The sequence below is a fragment of the Lynx canadensis genome, chromosome E1 (genome assembly GCF_007474595.2).
Source record: "Lynx canadensis isolate LIC74 chromosome E1, mLynCan4.pri.v2, whole genome shotgun sequence".
In the NCBI taxonomy this organism is placed as follows: Eukaryota; Metazoa; Chordata; class Mammalia; order Carnivora; family Felidae; genus Lynx; species Lynx canadensis.
The window spans coordinates 16,020,253-16,043,059 of record NC_044316.2 but is presented as its reverse complement, the minus strand read 5'-3'; the positions used below and the strand labels follow the sequence as shown (position 1 = coordinate 16,043,059).

Sequence of the window (22,807 nt, the reverse complement as noted above, 5' to 3'; positions counted from 1 at the left end):
TACTGTGTGCCCCAGGTGCTCTTCAGATCACTGTCTCCACACTATGTTCACAGGCTGTTTACCCTGCCTTCTCTCTAAGAACAACCCCAGTGTTCTCTGAGCTCTCCCAGAACCAAACATGCTGACCTTTACAACTTTAGGCTTTACACCCTACTGTTTGCAAGAACTCATGAAATTCAAGCCTTCTTGCTTTCCAAGCCAATTGCTATGGGGATTCATTTTCCCTGTACATCCCCTGTGTGTTGGTCTGTCTTTCACCCTTCTCCAAACTGTGGCTCCCTCCCCACCACAGTAGACATGATCCATTTCTCTCCTAAACCATATCTCTGCACTTCATGCCTTCTCTGATGTGGCTTTTCTCTACCTTTAGTTGTGGAATTTGTTCTTCCAATCTTCAGATCAATTTCTGGGGTGTTTAGGATGATTTGATAGTTTTCTAGCTGTATTTGTGGGACAAGGCAAGCCTAGAGTCTCTTACTCTGCCGCCATCTTCCCCTCTTTGTCCATGACATGTTTTGTTTACTCATCATAAAATCTTAAATGGGTTTTGAAATCTTAGCAAAGAAATTTCAAATAGGATTTCTTTGCTGTCAACAATTTAGAAGGATTTTGAGAGAATATAGAGAAAAGTAAGATACCTTTTTGTAAATTTTCATACTTACTTTTTATTGAGGTGAAATTCACATAACAAAATTAATCATGTTATGGCAAACAATTCAGGGGCACCTGTGTGGTTAAGTCAGTTGAGTATCCAACTTGGCTCAGGTCATGATCTCCAGTTTGTGAGTTCGAGCCCCATGTCAGGCTCTATGCTGACAGCTTGGAGCCTGGAGCCTGCTTCGGATTCTGTGTCCCCCCTCTCTCTGCCTATCCGTGCTCACACACTCTCTCTCTTTCAAAAATAAAAATAAACATTAAAAAAAATTTTAAGTGAACAATTCAGTAACAATAGTGCATTCACAATGTTGTGCAACTATCATCTTTAGCTCTAAAACATTTTCATCTCGCCAAAAGGAAACTAAGGAGTTGCTCCCTATTTTCCCCTACCCTCAAGCCCTGGGAACAACTAGTCTATGTTCTGTCTCTGTGGATTTTCCTATTTTGGATATTTCATAGAAATGGAATCATACAATATGTGATCTTTGGTGTCTGTCTTCTTTCACTTAGCATACTGTTTTTAAGTTCATTAATATTGTAACATTTATTAGTACTTCATCCCCTTTTATGGATAAATAATATTTTATTGTATGTGTATACTACAATTTGTTTATCCATTTTTCCATTGAAGGACATTTGGGTTGTTTCCACTTGTTCAGTATCGTGAATAATATTGCTTTGAGCAATGGCATGTGATAGCTGAATCCCTGTTTTCAATTAATTTGGGTAATTCCATATTTAGTGTTTTTTCTTTTAAATTTTAATTGCAGTGTAGCTAAAATACAGTGTTATTATAGTTTCAGATGTACAATATAGTGATTCATCAATTCTATACATTACTCAGTGCTTATCATGATAAGTGTGCTCTTAATCCCTTTTATCTATTTCATCCCCTCTCCCCTCCCACCCCAAGAATCATCAGTTTGTTCTCTGTAGTTAAGTGTCTGCTTTTTGACTTGTCTCTTTTTTTCTTTGTTTTGTTTCTTCAATTCCACATATGAGTGAAATAATATGGTATTTGTCTTTCTCTGACTGATTTCATTTAGCCATCTTTAGCTTTTTGATGGAAATACCATATGATAATTGCATGTTTAGCTTTTTAAGGAACTGCCAAACCATTTTCCACAGTAGCCGAACCATTTTACGTTACTAGCAATGTACGGGGGTTCCAGTTTTTCTACATCCTCATCAACACTTGTTATTTTCTGTTTTTTATGTTCTAGCCATTTTGGTGAGTATAAAGTGGTTTTTCATTGTAGTTTTATTTTTTAAGTTTATTTATTTATTTTGAGAGAGAGGGAGAGAGAGATAGAGAGAGAAAGAGAGTGTGCAAGCAGGGGAGGGGCAGAGAAAGAGGGAGAGAGAAAATCCCAAGCAGGTAGGTTCCTTGCTATCAGCACAGAGCCCAGCGTGGGGCTCAATCCCATGAACTGTGAGATCATGACCTAAACTGAAATCCAGAGTCAGTCATTTAACCAACTGAGCCATCCAGGCACCCCCATTTTGTAGTTTTGATTTGCATTTTGCTGATGACTAATAATAAGCATCTTTTCGTGTACTTGTTGGCCATTTGTATATCTGCTTTGGAGAAATATCTGTTCAAGTCTTTTGCCAATTTATTTATTTATTTTTTGTCTTTTTGTTGAGCTCTAAGGGTTCTTTATATAGCTCTAAGAGTTCTTTATCAGATTGCTGATTTGGAAATATTTTCTGCCATTCTATATACGTTGTATTTTAACTTTCTTAATAATGTCATTTGACACACAGAGGTTTTTAATTTTGATGAAGACAAATTTATCTTTTGTTGTTGTCCCTGCTTTTTGAGTTGATACTAATTATTTTCTAAAAGTAGACTGTTTCATAGAAATAGATGTTTTATGACTTTTTTTTTCTGTCCTTAGAAAATTAGCCATTTGAAAGAATTGAGTAGAAGTTGATGTTGACTTTTCTCTGTTCAAATTTTTAGATATGGGTCATAGTTCTGGGGTGAAATTAAATTTTGGGGGTACATTAAATTTGTAGAAGAGGTATTGAAGTACACTTGTTCTCGTTAGAACTATTTTGGGGAATAGAGTGAGCATAGTTCTTCATACTTGCTTCTTAAATAATTTTATCTCTATATAAATGTTTGCTGGTATTTGTTACCACAGGATTACTTCATCTGAATTCAAGTTGAATATGTTCTTTCATTTCCATTCCATGAAGTGGTGTGATAACAAAGGCAAAGATGAGTGGCTTTAGTAAAGGAAGGATAAATGGACAGATGAATAAAGGAAAACAGTGTGACTAATAGGAAAATAAGAGATTCCATCAGGGCTCTCGTCTGAGAAGCACCCTAACTTGTTTATGCTTTATGGGGAGCATGAAGGGACTTTATATTCTTTATGTACGTTTTATTTCTTTATTTTTTAAAAACTTATTTATTTATTTACTTTTAAGTAATCCCTAAACCCAATGTGGGCTTGAACTCATGACCCTGAGATCAAGAGTCACATGCTCTTCCACCTGAGCCAGCCAGGCACCCTTTACATATGTTTTAAAGCTTGCTTGCTTGCTTGCTTGCTTGCTTTTTTAAAGCATCACTTTCTTTACCTTAAGTCATGAACTATCATATGCTATAACTCTAATGGACTAATTCCTAATGTGAGCATATGGGAAATTTTTAGCAGTTTTTTCTGAGTGTAGATCAGGGATGGCTCTGCTGTGCATACATAAGTCATTTAACCTCTCTGTTTTAGATTCCACATCTGCAAAATGAAGAGGATGGATTAATTGGACTTCAGAGATCATTTCTTATCTTAAAATTCCATGCCATTATAAATGTCTGAATTTTACTGAAAAAGTATCAAATTTTGCTCATCTTTTCTGATCCTAATTATTGTAAGAGTAAAATTGTTTAAATTCACCCTGTATACTTTTGGTTCAGCTCTGACATGTAAATTATACCTAGAAGTTCAGGTAAATTCTAAGTGTCATGCATAGCTGTTTAGTATTTTACTTATCCAGTTGATTTTCTGTTGAGGAAATTAGCAGCTTTTTTATTTCTAATGAGGAAATTAGCTTTGGAAAATTGTATTGGTTTCCTGTCTCTGGCAGTATTGTGAAAGTGTACTTTATTTATGTTGAAGATCCATCTTGAAAGAGATATCATGGTACATTTTCCTTTGTTCCCTTGCAGGTTCTTTGGTAGTGAACTACCCTTTTGATGATGATGAACAAGGGCTTGCCACATACAGTAAATCACCAGATGATGCTGTGTTTCAACAAATAGCACTTTCTTATTCAAAGGTAGGGTCGTGTTTAAACATAAAATGCTATAAATTTTTTAATTAAAAAATGCATTAAAACAAAGTCCTGTAAGACACAGGTCAAGTGCTTTCTCCTCGGTTAAGTCTTTCCATGATTCCTTTCAGGCAGTATTACCACTTTTTCTCCTGTTTTCCACCTCACTGTGAATGTACTGTGTGTTTCCCCATTAACCTTTAAGCTCAAGTAATGTCTTTTCATCTACAGTTTTTAGCATAGTACCTGAATCCTCATAAACTAAAAATTATAAATTAGCATGCTAGTTTATTTCATTTGACTAGTACTTAAGTTATAAATCTAGTAAAGTGTCTAAGGTAGGGGTTGACAAGCTACAGCTCTAGGGCCAAATCCAGTCCACTAATGGTTTTGTAAATAAAATTTTACTGACACACAGCCACATCCATATTTTATTTTTTACGTACTGTCTGTGGCTTCTTCCTCTTTCAGCATTTGAAAATAAGTCAGTGTAATGAGCCATATTAGTAGACTAAAGAATAAAAACACAGCATTCATCTCGATAGGTGCAGAGGGTAGAGTTGAGTAGTTGAAACAGACACTTTCAAGCCTGTAAAGCCTAGAATTTTTACTCTCTGGCCCTTTACAGAAAAAAACTGCCAACCACTAGTCTAAGCTATTGAAAAGACTGTACTAACGTAGAAAGGGAAAGCAGGTAGAAATTACCGTATTTTCTAAACTTTCTGTAATGAACATACACTACTTTTACAATCAGAAATGTCATATTTGTGTGTTTGTGTGAAATTTTAATTTAAAACTTGTTCTTAGATACTGTGTTAAAAGTTGGGGCTTGGAAACTAGACTTGTTAGTTTCAATTTTTGGTCTTATTACAGACTCAGTCTGTGACTCCATTGGTTATAGGCAAAGGATATTAATACTGTAACTCTGTGGTGTCTAATCACAGCTTTCTGTTGTTTTACATTTTCCACACCTTCCTTCTGCACAAGTGGACCTTGTTGAGAGTTTCTAACAGGGGAGTATGTCTATTATTACACTTTAAGGAATAGTTGTCTTCTGTTTGAGCGCACCACTTTTAGAGGGATGTTCATGGCATAAGAGAAGAGTGGGATACCCTCTAAATAGCAAAATAAAATCTAAGTGGTCAGATTTTGCACATTTGGTGCCCAATCTTATAGTTCTGCTTTTTATCCTTATTGTGATTTCTAGTTCCTTAGCCTCTTTTTGTTTTCTTTGACCTTGAATTGTTTTGATTTTACTCTCTACCCAGCTAAACCCATGGACATCCACTTTAGTGATGCCCTCACTTACACTTTGGAATACCTTTGACATACCTGCCTTGCCAATGTCCGGTCCTCAGTAATTGCCACTGTCTCTCTTCTACATCCCAGAAAAGTCACACAGTCATGGAAATTGACAACACTGCATACATATGTATGCTTTCTAGCCTCAGCTGAACCCTCAGTTCTACTTGACAGTATTTCATGTTTTGCTGCTAGACACTTTGACGATTCTCAACCTTTATCCTCTACCTGAGCCTCCTAATCCCAGCTTTACTCCCCTTATTCTCAGTAGATCACTGTACCTTGAACTAAATAGATAGAACTCTGAATAATCTGATGTGAGTTCATTCAGATTCTGTCTTCTCAGGTATTATCGATTGATGTCTTTCCCATATTCTCCTCCATTTCTTGATCCTACCACATCCTGCCTCCTCTGGAATATTGTGCCTTTGTTTTTTCTGTTGTAAATGGGAAAGGTGATAATTAAAATCCTCAGTCTTTACTCACAGCTTCCTTTCTCTTAGCTGTGATGTGTCATGATCTATCATGCACCCAACCCTCCCTGTGCCCTGCCATAGCTTCATGATGAGGAAAAGCAGACTGAGACACTCTGTGAAGACAGAAGAGGGGGACTTGTGAAGGGCAACCCTGAAGGTGATGAAATGACCACCAAACTTTAAGTACCCCCGAAATCTGAAACCTAAATAAAATAGTAACTGGGCAGATGAGAGCATGGGAATATTGGGAAGAGATTTCAAAGAACATACAACTTACGTGGTCTGATGCAATTTAAAGGGACAGGCACAATTTAAAAGAATAGGTTCAAAGGGAAATCTTCCAAACTCTTAACTTCTGGAGCAGAAAAAAGGTGAAAAGAAATGAAGAAGTGCTCTTTGACCATTGGAATGTGAAGAGTAAAAGAAGGAAAAAGGGGAAATATAGGGTTGTCCAAGATAGAAGAGAACCATAAAATCAGAGGACCTACAGTTCCATCCTACATCAAGGCAAATAAACAAAAAAACAGAAATACACTAAAGTGCCTTGACTGCTAGACTGACAGAAAAAGACACCATTAACTAAGAATCATGTATAACAGCCCAGTATCATAAAAATGAACAAGAGGTAAGTAAAATCCATGGAGAAGCATTTCAGAAAATCGGGAAATGAAATTTCACACATATTGCCTGAGGAAACCTTACTAGGACCAAAAAACAATCAAGAAGCAGAAGAAAACTATAAGTCAGCACTCCAAACAGATGAAATATACCCAAACACCCATTGAGAATATGAAAAACCATGTAGACTTAGATATTTAAGAGATGAAAACAGAAATGGAAAAAAAAAAAGATAGGAACAAATGAAGAACAGTTGATAAAACTCAGGAAGGAAATTGAAGAAAAAGACAAAATTATCTCTAAAATGAAAAATAGGGGCACCTGGGTGGCTCTCTTGGTCAAAGCATCTGACTTTGGCTCAAGGTCACGATCTCACGGTTTGTGAGTTCAAGCCTGCATCAGGCTCTCTGCCATTAGCACAGAGCCTGCTTTGGGTCCTCTGTCCCCCTCTCTCTCTGCCCCGCCCCCCCCCCTAAAATAAAAAAATAAAACATTAAAAAAATAAAATTAAATTAAAAATAACAAGAGTTAAAGGCCTCATACTTCCCAATTTGAAACTTATTATAAAACTATAGTAATTAAGTGCTGAGATACTGACATAAGGATGGACACAGGAATCAATGAAATAGACTTGAGTCCAGATATAAACTCTTACGTGTATGGTCAATGGATTTTTTGACAAGAGCACCAAGACAATTCAATGGAGAAATAATAATCTTTCCACCAAATAGTGATGGGAAAACTGGATATGAACAGGCAAAAGCATGACTTTGGGCCCCTTCCTCACACCACACCCAAAAATTAACTCAAAATGTATTATATTCCTAAATATAGGAGCTAAAACCATAAAAGTTATAGAAAAAATAGGGGTGCCTGAGTGGCTCAGTCGGTTAAGCATCTGACTCTTGGTTTAGGGCTCAGGTCACGATCTCACAGTTCATGGGATTGAGCCCCAGATCAGGCTCCACACTGGCTGACATGGAGCCTACTTGAGATTCTCTCTCTCGCATCTCTTTGCTACTCCCTCGCTCATGCTCGCACTTTCTCTCAAAATAAATAAATAAACTTAAAAAAAAAAAAAAAACTTTTAGAAGGTGCCTGGGTGGCTCAGTAGCTTGAGCACCTGACTCTTGATTTTGGCTCAGGTCATGATCTCATGGTTCATGATATCGGGCCCACATTGGGCTCCGTGCTGACAGCACAGAGCCTCCTGGGAATTCTCTCTCTCTGCCCCTTCCCTGCTTGTATTCTCTAGATAGATAGATAGATAGATAGATAGATAGATAGATAGATAGATTAAAACTTTTAAAAAAACTTTTGGAAGAAATATAGTAATAAATCTTTGTGACATTGGGTTAGACAATGGTTTCCTCAATATGACATCAAAAGCACAAGTAACCAAAAATATATATACATTGAATATCATCAAAAGTTAAAAACATTTTTGCTACAATACTATACTAGTTTCCTAAGGGTGCTGTGACAAAGGTCTACCAACCGGGTGCCCTAAAACAACAGATATTTATTGTCTTTTAGTCCTAGAGTCTAGAAGTCCAAAATGAAGGTGTTGGCAAAGTCAAGCTGTCTCTGAAACCTGTAGGGGAATTCTTCCTTGTCTTTTCATATCTTCTGTTGTTTTGCTTGCAATCTTTGGCATTCATTGGCTTCTAGACGGATTACTCCACTCCTCTGTCTTCACATGGCATTCTCCCTGTGTCTGTGTCCAAGTTTTCTCTTTTTATAAAGATATCTGTCATATTGGATTAGAGCCCATTCTAATTACCTCATTTTAACCTGAATACCTCTGTAATCAAATATAGTCACATTCTGAAGTCTTTGGAGTTAGGACTTCCAACATATCTTTTTTAGGGGGCCAGAATTCAACACATAACAGAATATCAAGGAGCTATAAAAACAACCAACAAAATAGGAGAAAATTATGTATCTGATAAGAATCATATCTAGAATGTGAAGAACTCTTATAACTAATTGAACTGATTGACAACTTAATTGAAAAATGGGCAAAGGATTTGAATATACATTTCTCTAAAGAAGATATACAAATTATCAAGAAGCACACAAAAAGATACTCAATATCGTTAGCTGTCAAGGAAATGCAAATCAAAACCACAATAAGATACTATTTTGTACCCACTAGGATTGCTTATAATTTAAAAAATGGAAAATAACAAGTATTGGTAAAAATGTGGAGAAATTAGAACCCTTGTATATTGCTGGTGGAAATGTGAAATGGCACACAACTGCTTTAGAAAACAGTATTGCAGTTCCTAAGAGTGTTGAATATAGAATTATCACATGACCTGACAGTTCCACTTCTAGGTATATGCCCAAGAGAAGTGAAAACATATGTCCACACAAAACTTGTACAGTTGACCCTTGAACAATAGGGGTTTTAACTGCATGGGTCCACTTGTATGTGGACTTTCTTCTGTAAATACAGTACAGTACTGCAAATGTATTTTCTCTTCTTTATGATTTTCTTAATAACATTTCTCTAACTTTATTGTAAGAATATAGTATATAATACATATAACATATAAAATATATGTTAATTCACTGGTTACGTTATCAGTAAGACTTCTGGCTTTTACTAGTTAAGTTTTGGGGGAGTCAGAAATTATACCTGGATTTTTGTGTGGGGGCATTGGCACCGCTAACCCTCATGTTATTCAAGGGTCAACTGTACATGAATGTCATAGCAGCATTCCATAATAGGCAAAAATGGAAACAACCCAAATGTCCATCAATTGATAAATGGATAAACAAAATATGGTATATTCATGCAGTGGAAGAGTACTCAGGGAATTGAGTACTGATATGAATTACAACTTGAATGACTCTTGAAAACATTATGCTAAGTGAAAGAATAAGTCACAAGAGACTACATATTGTATGATTCATTTATATGAAATTTCTGGAACAGGCAAATCCATAGAGATAGAAAATAGATTGGTGGTTGCCTAGGGCTTGGGAGGCAGGGAGGGGCAGGGAAGAGGTTGGAGGAAAATGAGGAGTGCTGATGAGTATGGATTTCTTTGGGGTGATAAAAATGTCCTAAAATTTACCATGGAGATTGTCACACAATTCAGTGAATATACCAAAAACCATTGAGTTGCACACTTTAAGTGGATGAGTTGAGTTGTACGTGAATTATATTTGAATAAAGCAGATTTTGAGAACCTTAAGACTAAGGGATGGGGCATCCATTCCCAGTCATCCCAGTTTATATGTAAGCCAAAAAAAAGTCTAAAAGTTATATACCAAAATATTAACTGATTGATGATCTCTGGGCTTATATTTTTCTCCTTTTGTGCTCCTAAATTTTCTAATCTTTCTACAATAACTTTTATTATATTTTAAGTACAATGAAATTCAATGAATTCAATTAAGTGAAAGAAACAGAGCTTTCTGTTGTACAGTGTGACAGATATCAAGTGACAAGAAAATTTCAAGGAGGCATTAGTGGAAAAAACTACTGATTTTTAATAAAAATTAGTTTACTTTAGTTAATAGTAGTATTCCAGTATTAATTTCCTTATCTTGGTAACTGTACTATGGGTATACAAGATGCTAACATTAGGAAAAGCTGGATCAAGGGTATATAAAACTCTACTATTTTTGTAACTTTTCTGCAAGTCTAAAATTAGTTCAAGAGAAATCAAAAGAAAAGAAGAAAAGGAAGTAGTCTCTTATCTCCACTCCCTTATTGTTCTCTCCTCTCAGTTTCTTGTCATCTGTCTTCTGCCTACATTGTTTTACCTGGAGGTGCCCCATCGAGGCTTACCAGAAATCTGTTCTCTTTCTTTCTCTTTCTTTCTCTTTCTTTCTTTCTTTCTTTCTTTCTTTCTTTCTTTCTTTCTTTCTTTCTTAACTTTCTTGACCTCTGAAGTCTGACACTATTGTCTTCTTCCCTTGATCTCTGTCCCATTGTATAATAGAAAGCTGTTTTTTCTCTTTTGTTGGCTGGACATTGTCTCTTTTCCTTTTTTTCCCCCTCCATCTTCTGTCCTCAGGCGTTTTACTGTCTTGGCAATTGCATCCAATTGCTTTACCTGTCACCACTCTGTAAATGCCTCTTTAAAAAACTGTTTCATAGAATGGAAGTTATTATAAAAAGATTAGAAGATACAGGCAAGCAACAAGAAGAAGAGAAACCTAAAGACTATCCATCATTTAGTATCTTGGTATATTACTTTTAGACTGTGTGGTCTGAGACTGGACAGTTAGATCCTCACCCCCAGTCTTCTTTAACTTGTCAAACTGTTTGCTTGAAAAAAATTAATTTAGGTTTAAAAACAATTATCAGAGTAACGAGAATTAAAGGAGATGGTAAAATGCACTGGTAAAATCAAATCCAGGGGCTCATGATCTCACACTTGGATTGTTTCAGTAGTACTCTGATGGATCTCCCTGGCTTTGGTTTATTTTTTACATTATTACTAGGATAAATTTCCTAGAGCCACGAATACTTCACATATCATCCTTTCTTCAGAGATTTTTAGTGGCTCTTTATTACTCTGAGAATAAAGTCAAAATGTTAATAGCTACTTCCTAGAACTATGTTGTCTAGAGTCAGATTTATACTAGATGATCCACTAAGATGTAGGAAGAATATATTAAAAATCCTATTTGTAGTTTTAAATTTATCCTTTAAATTTTTTTATGTAGGTTTATATTATATATGTTATATTAATATAGTAGTATATCTATATAATTTATAATTAAATGGATAGATATTGATGGAAATGGAGATAAAGACATAGATGTATGTAAGCCTTTAGTGGAAAAACCAGAAAGCAAAAGAGCATGGAACAATTATTAAGGTAATCTAAAATAATAATTTTTATTCAATAAGAAAGCAGTGGGGGACATCTCAGTGGCTCACTTGGGTAAGTGTCTGACTCTTGATTTCGGCTCAGGTCAAGATCTCACAGTTTGTGAGATTGAGCCCCATGTTGGGATCTGTGCTAACAGCACGGAGTCTGCTTGGGATTCTCTCTGCCTCTCTCTCTCTCTCTCTCTCTCTCTCTCTCTCAAAATAAGTAAACATTTTTTTAAAAAGCAATGGGATTAAAAAAAGAAAGCAATGGGATCATAAGCTTATAATTGGTATGTTAAGTTTATGAAAGGGGGGATTGTTCATACACACACACACACAAATATATATATACATATATACATACATATGTATATATATATATATATATATATATATATATACATATACATAAATATATATATATTTGTGTGTGTGTGTGTGTGTATTTTAATCCAGGTGGGTTGTTTATATATGGCATAGAAAGATATACATTGAAAAGTCTGACTGCTTCCCATGCTTCCATCCACCCCATTCCCACCCCCACATACACCCTATTGGTAACCACTTTTATTGTTTTTCCTTATCCTTCCTGTAGTTTTTGATGTAGATGGAAACAAGTATAAATAAAGATTTTTAATTTTTTTTTTTCAGGAAAATGCCCAGATGTTTCAAGGTAGACCCTGCAAGAATATGTACCCTAATGAATACTTTCCTCATGGAATAACAAATGGAGCTAGTTGGTATAATGTCCCAGGTAAACATTCTTTAATACCAAGGCCATATAACTTGGATTTTCTGTCACCCTGGATGGTGCCACTTCTTACTGATTTTTTAATTTTGAGAAAATATCATTCCTTTAAAAATATTGTTTAAATAATTTAAAACATTCAAATAACCTTTTCAACTATTTTTAAATTTGACACATGTTGGGGTACCTGAGTGGCTCAGTTGGTTAAGTGTCCGAATTTGGCTCAGGTCATGATCTCATAGTTCATGGGTTCAAGCCCCACATAGGGCTCTGTGCTGACAGCTCAGAGCCTGGAGCCTGCTTCCAATTCTGTGTCTCCCTGTCTCTCTGCTCCTCCCCTGCTTGCACTCTGTCTCTCTCTCTCTCAAAAATAAAATAAAAACATTTTTAAAAAATTTTGAGTAAAGATAGTGTACTAAAACTTCATGAAAGTGTTATATTTTATCTCTGGCTATGACAAAAAACCTTAGATGTGCTGATAAGAGTGTAAGCCACATTTGAATTCTTTTTTTTTTTTTTTTTTTTTTTTATGTTTATTTCTTTTTGAGAGACAGAGCGCAAGCAGGGAAGGGGCAGAGAGAGAGAGAAACATAGAAACTGAAGCATGCTTCCAGGCTCTGTCAGCACAGAGCCTCACGTGGCACTTGAACTCACAACCCCTGAGATCATGACCTGAGCTGAAGTCAGATGCTTAACCGACTGAGCCACCCAGGCGCCCCTACACTTGAATTCTTCTTGAACATGAAGGTACAGGTGTCTTACCTGTACTACAAGCATCAAAGAGCTCTCAAATGAACATATTATTGTTTTTCAACCAATGCTAAGAAAGAAAAGATGGATTTAGCTTTTTACTAGGAATGTTGTTTACCTTTTGGGATGGGATCTAGTTCTACTTCTTCAGAGTGACTGATTTTAATTTTTTATCCTCCAGGTGGTATGCAGGACTGGAACTATTTACAAACAAATTGCTTTGAAGTGACTATTGAGCTAGGTTGTGTGAAATACCCATTTGAGAAAGATCTGCCAAAATTTTGGGAACAGAATCGAAGATCTCTAATCCAGTTTATGAAACAGGTAACTATTAAGGAGTGAAGTATGAAATTTCTCCCAAGAGCAAAAATACATGTGTGTATTGTGTGTACATGTAGTTTTCACACGGTGGTTTTCAAATATGCTGTTCTGAATTCCAGTTTGGACTATTCATGTTTTAGTATTTTTATCTGGAAAATTCATGGATGAAAATGAGTTGAAGAGCTCATGCAGGCAAGAGTTGAAAATGATTAAACAGGGTAGTCATGTTTCGCTTTTAATGGATAATGACTTTTTATTCTGTCTTTATAAAAGACTGACATAAATTGGATACACCCCTAAGCATTTGTCAAGTGATAGAAAGATGGGCTAGGGGGTAAGTGTCTTTATTGTTTTTCTTTTTGCCAGTGGTTCACTGTTGAAATGATTAATTTCCTTTTGTTTGAATATGCTTGGTGACCAATAGGTAAAGACTGTAAGAAATATGCTAATATTAGTTAATTAGTAGGGTAATCTAATACTTTGTGCCAGTACTTTTCTGCTTTATTCTTTTTGCTGCCTTGACTGGCATAAAGGCTATGAGTTTGCATACTAATTTTTTAAAACACTTTATTATGAAAAATTTTAAACACATAGAAAAGTTGTTACTAATAAATACCTAGATTTAATAGTTTTTAACATTTTGCTGCTTTTGTTTTATTTATATAAACTTACCCACATACACATATATTCCTGAACTATTTCGATATAAATTGCAGCTGTTATGGCATTTCACCCCTAAATATTTCAGAATGCATCTTTTAGAATAAGGATATTCTTCTATATGACATCTTCAAGTGCCATTATCTCACTGAAGAAAATTAACAGTAATTCTCTAATATTACCTAATACCTAGCCCACATTCAGATTTCCTTCTTTTCCCCCAAAATGTCTTTTCATAGCTATATTTCAGAACCAGGATCTAGTCAAGGTTTATGCATTGCATTTGATTATTACATCTCTTTATTCACTTTAATCTATAATAGTCCTTCCATTTTTTAAAAATGACATTTCCCTTTTAAAGAGGCCAGGACAGTTTTCTTGTAGAATGCCCTATATACTGAAATTGTCAGAAGTGCTAAAGTTTAAACAGTCTTATTTATATTCTTCATGATAAAGACAAACATAACCTATGAAAAATTAGCCTTTCAGCAACTAAAACACTTTGTTTAATGGGTGTTTACCTTTACTGTCAACTCCTAAATTCCTCTTTGCTCCACATGTTTATTTTATTACCAATCTGTTATTTGGGATGTAAGCTCCCAAAATAATTAGATGATGATCTTTACCATTGACATGTGGGTGTCCTTGTACTTTATCCAGGTTCATCAAGGTGTCAAAGGATTTGTCCTAGATGCCACGGACGGCAGGGGTATATTAAATGCCACCATTAGCGTTGCTGAAATTAATCACCCAGTGACTACTTACAAAACTGGAGATTACTGGCGTCTCTTGGTTCCAGGAACTTATAAGATCACAGCATCTGCTCGAGGGTGAGTGAATGAATACTTTGAAATTGAGTGCTTTAAGAGACTCTTAAAAACTGAGAACAAACTGAGGGTTGATGGGGGGTGGGAGGGAGGGGAGGGTAGGTGATGGGCATTGAAGAAGGCATCCTTTGGGATGAGCACTGGGTGTTGTATGGAAACTAATTTGACAATAAATTTCATATAATTAAAAAAAAAAGAAAAGAAATTGAGTGCTTAAGGAAAGACAAACATGGTTGTATCCTAGAAGATTATTGCCAGAAAGCCCCAGAGAAGCCAAGCAACCCTGAGTTTCATGCTGGGAAGTTTAGAGCTGGTTACCCATTTGAATCTCCTCTAGTGATAAAGTGAGTACATGAATTATCACATTTAAGAAATCTGTGAAATTATGCACTTTGGACAGTGGCCTCTTTTATCCTCCTCCTCTCAGGTCCACTGCTCCCTGTCTAGATGTGAGTAATTTCCTTCACTATTGGTAACAATTCTGGGAAGCACCTGTTAGTTGGGAAAAAAGGACTCCTGCTCTACTGTATACTTCTAGTCATGTCCAATGACTAGAAGTTACATTTGTTGCCTTTTATTTTCATTTATTTATTGAGAGAGAGAGAGAGAGAGAGAGAGAGAGAGAGATTAGGGGAGAGGGGAAGAGGGAGGGAGAGAATATGTCAAGCAGCCTCCACAGTCAGCACAGAGCCCAATGCAGAGCTCAATCCCACAGCCCTGGAATCATCACCTGAGCCAAAACCAAGAGTCAGACACTCAACCTAGTGAGCCACCCATACATTTGTTCCCTTTTAAAGCTCTTTCACACTTTTTTCTATCCACACTTAAACCATTCTCTTTTTTTTCTATTTAAAAAAAGTATTTTTAATTTGAGTATAGTTCACACACAATGTTACATTAGTTTCAGGTATACAACAGTGATTCAACAAGTCTTTACATAATGCTATGCTCACTGTAAGTGTAGCTACCGTTGGTCATTATACAATGCTATTACAATACCATTGACTGTATTTCCTGTACTGTACCATTTATTTCTATGACTTATTCATTCCATAACTGGAAGTCCATAACATAGAAATAAGTTATTTCTATGACTTATTCATTCCATAACTCCTACTCCTCTTCCCCCATTTTGCTTACCTGCCCCCCACAACTATCAGATTTTCTCTGTATTTATGCGTCTGTTTCTGCTTTTTGTTTATTAGTTTGCTTTATGAGATTCCATATCTGAGTGAAATCATACAGTATTTGCTTTCTCAGTCTGACTGATTTCACTCAGCATAATACCCTCTAGGTCCATCCATGCTGTTGCAAATGGCACGATCTCATCTTTTTTTAATGGCTACATTATATTCCACTGTGTATATACACCACATCTTCCTTATTCATTGGTTTATTGATGGACACTTAGGTTGTTTCCATCTCTTGGCTATTATAAATAATGCTGCGATAAACATAGGGGTGCATGTATCTTTTCAATTTACTGTTTTTGTTTTCTTTGGGCAAATAGTCAATAGTGGCATTATTGGCTTATATGGTATTTCTATTTTTAATTTTTTGAGAAACCTCTATAGTGTTTTCCACAGTGGCTATACCAGTTTACATTCCCACCAGTAGTGTAAAAGTGTTCTTTTTCTCCTCGTCCTTACCAACACTTGTTATTTCTTATCTTTTTTATTTTAGCCATTCTGACAGGTGTAAGGTAATATCTTGTTGTGGTTTTGATTTGCATTTCCCTGATGGTTAGTAATGTTGAGCATCTTTTCATGTGCCTATTGACCATTTATATATCTTCTCTGGAAAAATGTCTATTCAGGTCCTATGCCCAATTTTTAATAGGATTATTTGGGGGTTTTTTGGCTGCTGAGTTGTATAAGTTCTTTATATATTTGGTATATTAACCCCTTACTGAATATATCATTTGCATATGTCTTCTCTTGTTCAGTAGGTTGCCTTTTTGTTTTGTTGATGATTTCCTTCACTGTGCAAAAACATTTTATTTTGGTGTAGTCCCAATAGTTCATTTTTGTTTTTGTTTCCCTTGCCTTAGGAGACATATCTAGAAAAATGTTTCTTTGGCCAAGATTAGAAAAATTACTACCTCTGTTCTCTTCTAGGATTTTTTATGGTTTCAGGTCTCACATTTAGGTCTTTAATCCATTTTGAATTTATTTATGTGTATGGTGTTAGGAAGTGGTCCAGTTTCATTCATGTGGCTGTCCAGTTTTCCCGGCACCATTTATTGAAGAGACTACCTTATCCCTATTGTATATTCTTGCCTTTTTTTTTTTATCATAGATTAATTGACCATGTATGTGTGGGTTTATTTCTGGGCTCTCCATTCTATTCCAGTGATCTATATTTGTCTATTTTTGTGCCAATACCATGCTGTTTTGATTACTACAACTTGGCAGTATATCTTGAAATCTGGAATTGTGATACCTCCAGCTTTGTTTTTCTTTCTCAAGATTGCTTTGGCTATTTGGGGTCTTTTGTGTTTCCATACAAATTTTAATATTATTTGTTCTAGTTTTATGAAAAATGCTGTTGGGGGGCACCTGCATGGCTCAGTAGGTTAAACATCCAATTCTTGATCTCAGTTCAGGTCATGATCTAATGGTTTGTGAGATCAAGTACCATGTTGGGCCCTGCATTGACAGTATGGAAGCTGCTTGGGATTCTCTCTCTCTCCCTATCTCCCTGTCTCTCTGCCTCTCCCCTGCTCACATGCTCTCTCTCTCTCTCTCCCTCTCTCAAAATAAAAAAAAAAGTAAAAATAAATGCTATTGGTATTTTGATAGGGATTGCATTGAATCTGTAATTGCTTTAGGTAGTATGGACATCTTAAAAATATCGATTCTTCCAATCCATGAACATGGAATATCTTTCCATTTGTTTGTGTCATCTTCAATATCTTTTTTCAGTGTTTTATAGTTTTCAGAGTACAGGTTTTCACCTCTTTGTTTAGTTTTATTCCTAGGTATTTTATTCTTTTTGATGCAATTGTAAATAGATGGTTTTCTTAATTTCTCTTTCTGCTACTTTGTTATTAATGTGTAGAAATGCTACTGGGTAGTATTTGTATCCTGCAACTTTCTGGGTACTTTGTATCCTGCAACTTTACTGAATTCATTGATTACTACTAGTAGATTTTTGGGTAGCCTTCAGGATTTACTATGTATGATATCATGTCACCTGCAAATAGTGACAGTTTAACCTCTTTACCAATATGGATGCATCTTATTTCTTTTCTTTCTTTTCTCTTCTTTTCTTTTTTCTTTTTTTTTTGGGGGGGGGGGGGGGGGTTGCTATGGCTAGGACTTCCAGTATTCTGTTAAGTAAAAGTGGCAAGAGTGGACGTCTTTGTCTTGTTCCTGATCTTAGAGGAAGAGTTCTCAGGTTTTCACCATTGAGTATGATGTTAGCTGTGGGGTTTTCATATATGGCCTTTATTATGTTGAGGTATTGCTTTGGTGAAATTTTCTTTCTTATTTCTAATTCTCTAAGAAAGGACATTTTCATCTTTTTTTTACAGGTTTTACTTCTACAAAGATATATTTACTTTAAAAAAAAGAGAGACAATGAACTTAGGACTTTTTTCCTTGGATAAAACTTAATTTTCTTTATCTTCTCTACCCTTTACAAACAGCTTAGAATCAGAACCACCTGTTTAATCCAAAATGCATCATTTTTACCATGTTGTAGTTTTCTTTTTCGTGTTTTAACAAGCATAGATGTTACAAATGGATATTATTCCCCTCCCTTACTAGTTATCTTATTTCTGAAGAGTTAGCTTGAACATTATATTGAAGTAAGGGTAAGAACATGAAAATATTTCTAGTTACTGCTACCTTTTTTAAAAAAGATTTCAAATATCTATTGGTCCATAAAATGTATGGATTAGAACTTCACACTAATGAGACATGAGGTCTTTTCTGTTTTTCTTCCATTTTGTCATAGTATTAGAAAAACGAAAGCAGCAAAATATCTGAAAAATAGGGCAAGAATGATGTGTTTGGTAGTTAATGTCCTAAGTTAGTACCTCTCAAATTTTTCCAACCATATACCCTGATGACAGACAACTGAACTCAGATTCCAGGAGACGTGGAGCATTTACTGCAAATACTAACTTTCTTTTGAGGTCATATATTTAATCTTAAAAACCCACTCATATTTTACAGTTTACCCATGTCTGTTCTTTGTTAATTTATGTTTAAAACAAATAATAATTATCACAAAGTTAAAAATTTGACTCTCATAGGATTTATCTCAAGGATTCACATATCCTCTGCAGCCTTCTGTTTCTGCAAAGCATAGGTGCTCCACCTGTGGAAGCATGGCTCTAATCTCCCCTTTATTACAGGTATAATCCAGTTACCAAGAATGTGACTGTAAAGAGTGAAGGTGCTATTCAGGTCAACTTCACACTTGTTCGATCGTCAGCAGATTCAAACAATGAATCAAAGAAGGGAAAGGGGGACAGCACCAACACCGATGATGCCAGTGATCCAACCACTAAAGAGTTTGAAACTTTAATTAAAGACCTTTCAGCCGAGAATGGTTTGGAAAGCCTCATGTTACGGTCCTCCTCAAATCTGGCTCTTTACCGATACCACTCGTACAAAGACTTATCAGAGTTTCTGAGAGGACTTGTGATGAACTACCCACACATCACAAATCTCACCAAGTAAGTGTCACCTTCTTACTGCAAGTAAGTGTCACCCTCTTACTGCTTTTTTCATTCGTTCATTCGTTCTTTTTTCTTTTCTTTTTCTTTGTTTCTTTCCTTTTCTTTTTTTAAAGAAGTTACATTCAACATAAGCCATGTTGAATGGTTCTTGTAATTTATTTGGAACTGCATATGGGGAGAATTGGATTTACTTCTTTTGAAACAGTTCTTTCTAACAATGAATCTGAAAACTTTTATGAGGAACATTGGAGGAGAATTACTTGTTAGATTAGCAATGGATGGTCTGTGCCTCCTGGAAAACAAAATTACTCTTCCTAGTGATAACTTTGAATTAAAAACGCTTTTTCCACTTTCTCAGCTGCAGATTCACGTCCTGTTTCTTAGTTTGTTTTATTTTTCTGGGGGCAAGGGACAAATTTGGAACTGTGAGTTCACCTGTCAGAGATCATTCTTTCTTTTCAAATAGAAAATGAAGCCTGGTTGCTGCCATTCCCCGGACTCTAGTCTCTATTCACAGTTGCTTTTCCCTGAAGCCTTAGGGACATCTGTGATCAAGGGTCCTGGGAAAATATGCAGTACTGGCTTAAGTAAAACCGATACTGAGCCAGCCTTTATCTTCATTTTCTGGGGCTTCTCTGCCTCACTTTCACTGTTTCATTACAAACCTTCTTTAAATCTTGTTACAGTCACTTAAGGAGGGCACTTTTCGGGACGAGCACTGGGTGTCATATGTAAGAGATGAATCACTGGGTTCTACTCCAGATGCCAAGACTACACTGTATGTTAACTAACTTGAGAATAAAAAAAACAAAAAAAAAATTAAGAAAAAAAAGAAAATAGAATAAAAATAAGATGAGAAAAAAATTGTTACAGTTACTTGAAAATTATTTTCTTCATTTGTTGATTCCTGTTGTCTGCTTATTGAGGGTTTTACTCTACAAGTTGCCCGGAGCTGATGGCCCTCTACTACATGCCTTATGAACATTATCTAGCCTTCTGTATTTTTACTTTGTTTTTGCCAGTACTTTGGCAATACCACTTTCTTCTCTTCCTCAACTGGTTCTTGAATATTTCTGTCCAGTTCAGGTTTTAATATTGTCCATCTTAGTGCTGTATAGAGCTTATAGACCTTCTTATTTTAAAAGATAAAATTGGACATTATTTTTGCTATCCATTACTTCATCTATTTAAGCTTTTTCAACCTTACAAATCAAGATGCACTTTTTAGTTAAATATTTTCCCCCAAATATGCAACACCTGCCAGTGATGGGACACAAGACAGTTTTAGGTTGTCCACCAACAGGTACTAAGTATCACTGATTAGAAACATGGGAAACCAATAATTTCTATTCTATTAATCCTTCTCAACTTAATGCTAATTTTTTTTTCTACGTAACTCTTGTAAATCTCCCTTTGTGTAAAAGAAACCAGGCCTTAAGCTCAGAGCTCGTGGGCAAGAGCAGAGCGCTTTAGGATGTTTGCTGCGATACTGGTATTGCATTTATAGTAAAGTATAAAGTATCTTATCTATATAAACTAATTTACATTTAAAAAGTAAGGTTCTGTACATTTACGTATATTTAAATTTTTCCACAATTAAAATTTCAAGCGAGTTAATTTAAAAGCCACACATTAAGTAAATAGTATAGATTATAGAAGAAAGGGCAAATATTGTGAAGATGGTATGAAAATGACTGAATATGGAGGAATGCTGCACCAAACCATACTCTTCCCTAAATCTGATAATATCTCACTTGTATTTGATTTTCTTTGGTCAAGGAAAAGTGATTTTCTTCAGATTTTCTGACACAATGATGCATTCTTTCTTTTTTGAAAGGCTTTTCATGTTTGTGTTCATGTCTGAAACATATTTTTTAAAAAATCTGTATGTTGGCTTTAACATAATACTTGATTACTTGCTGACTTGATGTTTTTGATTTTTGAAAGTTTGGGACAGAGTTCCGAATATCGTCACATCTGGTCCCTTGAGATCTCTAATAAGCCCAACATATCTGAACCCGAAGAACCAAAGATCCGTTTTGTTGCTGGTATCCATGGAAATGCTCCAGTCGGAACTGAACTGCTTTTGGCCCTGGCGGAATTTCTCTGCCTAAACTACAAAAAGAACCCAGCTGTTACTCAAGTAAGAGAATAGCCTGTTTTGACATGCATTAGAAGGAAAAAACTCAATCATACCTTGATATCAAGGCACCATTAAAAATTTTTCAAATTTCCTGGTAAATTTTACACAGAGGCACTTTTAGTGCATTACTATAAACTTTACCCTTTGAAAATGGACCACCTTTGTATATACTCACCGTTAACAGTGTCGTTCTGCTGTATTTCTTTGTATATAATTAGAGGCATAGATAAAGAAAATACTAAAGATTTGCATTCAGTCTTTTACTCCTTTATTTACTAGTTGAATTACCCTTCCAATCTTTACTTACCATTCTGTACGTTCTAACTTGAGGGACTTCCATTGCTAGTGACTTATAATTGGGACACTATATTGAAAATGAGGTGGGGCATTTGGGTGGCTCAGACGGTTAAGCGTCTGACTTCAGCTCAGGTCATGATCTCGTGGTTCGTGACTTCGAGCCCCACGTCGGGCTCTGTGCTGACAGCTCAGAGAAACGGAGCCTGCTTCGGATTCTGTGTCTCCCTCTCTCTTTCTGCCCCTCCCCTATGTGTCAGGTACTTACACCAAATACTTTGCATACATCATAATTTAATTCTCAATTTGTTATCTCCATTGTATAGATATGAAAATCGAGGCAGAGATATTTGATAACTTACAGGAGGTCACACAGCTAGTATGTGGTAACACTGGGGTTTAAACCCAAGCGTGTCTCACTCTCAAGTCTGTGCTGTTTTGTTAGATGATACTGCCTCCCCTAAAAGAAATTTGGGGAGAACTGAGATCATGATTAGGACCAGAAAGTACCTACGGGATTGAGATGAACTTAAATCAGACTTGACCAGAAATTATTTTACCATTTTCAGCAAAGCAAATTGTATTGATTTCTTAATGTGAGTTGTAAAGAGTACTCCAAGGACATGTTTTGTTCTGTTCTTAAAAAATGGGAGAGTAGGGGCGCCTGGGTGGCGCAGTCGGTTAAGCGTCCGACTTCAGCCAGGTCACGATCTCGCGGTCCGTGGGTTCGAGCCCCGCGTCAGGCTCTGGGCTGATGGCTCAGAGCCTGGAGCCTGCTTGGGATTCTGTGTCTCCCTCTCTCTCTGCCCCTCCCCCGTTCATGCTCTGTCTCTCTCTGTCCCAAAAATAAATAAACGTTGAAAAAAAAATTTTTTTTAAAAAAACTAAAAAATGGGAGAGTATCTAGGATAGTGTTTCTCAAGCCTGGCTACACATTAGAAACATCTGGGAAGTTTTTAAAAATACCAGTGCCTGGGCCCCATCCCTAAAAATATTAGTATTCCTTTAAAAGCTCTTTAGGTTATTCCAATGTTTGGCCAGATGGCTGCCTACTGATATTATGGTTGTAAGAGACTGTATGACCTAGGTAAAATACCTACCAGCAATTTCAAAACTTCTAGCTTGTGAGAATTTGCCTCACTGGCCCAATTAGACTAGAACTAGTAATCATACTTTATTATTTTTTTAATGTTTATTTA

At 35.9% G+C, this 22,807-nt stretch overlaps 1 protein-coding gene across 2 annotated transcripts in view; it reads left to right on the top strand.

Moving 5' to 3' along the window:
• The window catches only part of CPD (carboxypeptidase D), an 80,155-nt gene that overhangs the window by 40,871 nt on the left and 16,477 nt on the right, over positions 1 to 22,807 (top strand). For both annotated transcript variants that reach the window (XR_003964823.1, XM_030296621.1), the window contains exons 8-13: positions 3,836 to 3,945; positions 11,827 to 11,929; positions 12,855 to 12,997; positions 14,315 to 14,484; positions 18,845 to 19,168; positions 21,119 to 21,314. Coding sequence is in view for 1 of the 2 variants with exons in the window: in XM_030296621.1 (XP_030152481.1) it covers positions 3,836 to 3,945; positions 11,827 to 11,929; positions 12,855 to 12,997; positions 14,315 to 14,484; positions 18,845 to 19,168; positions 21,119 to 21,314 (1,046 nt within the window). In the remaining variant the exon portion in view is untranslated. The remainder of the gene's footprint in view (positions 1 to 3,835; positions 3,946 to 11,826; positions 11,930 to 12,854; positions 12,998 to 14,314; positions 14,485 to 18,844; positions 19,169 to 21,118; positions 21,315 to 22,807) is intronic.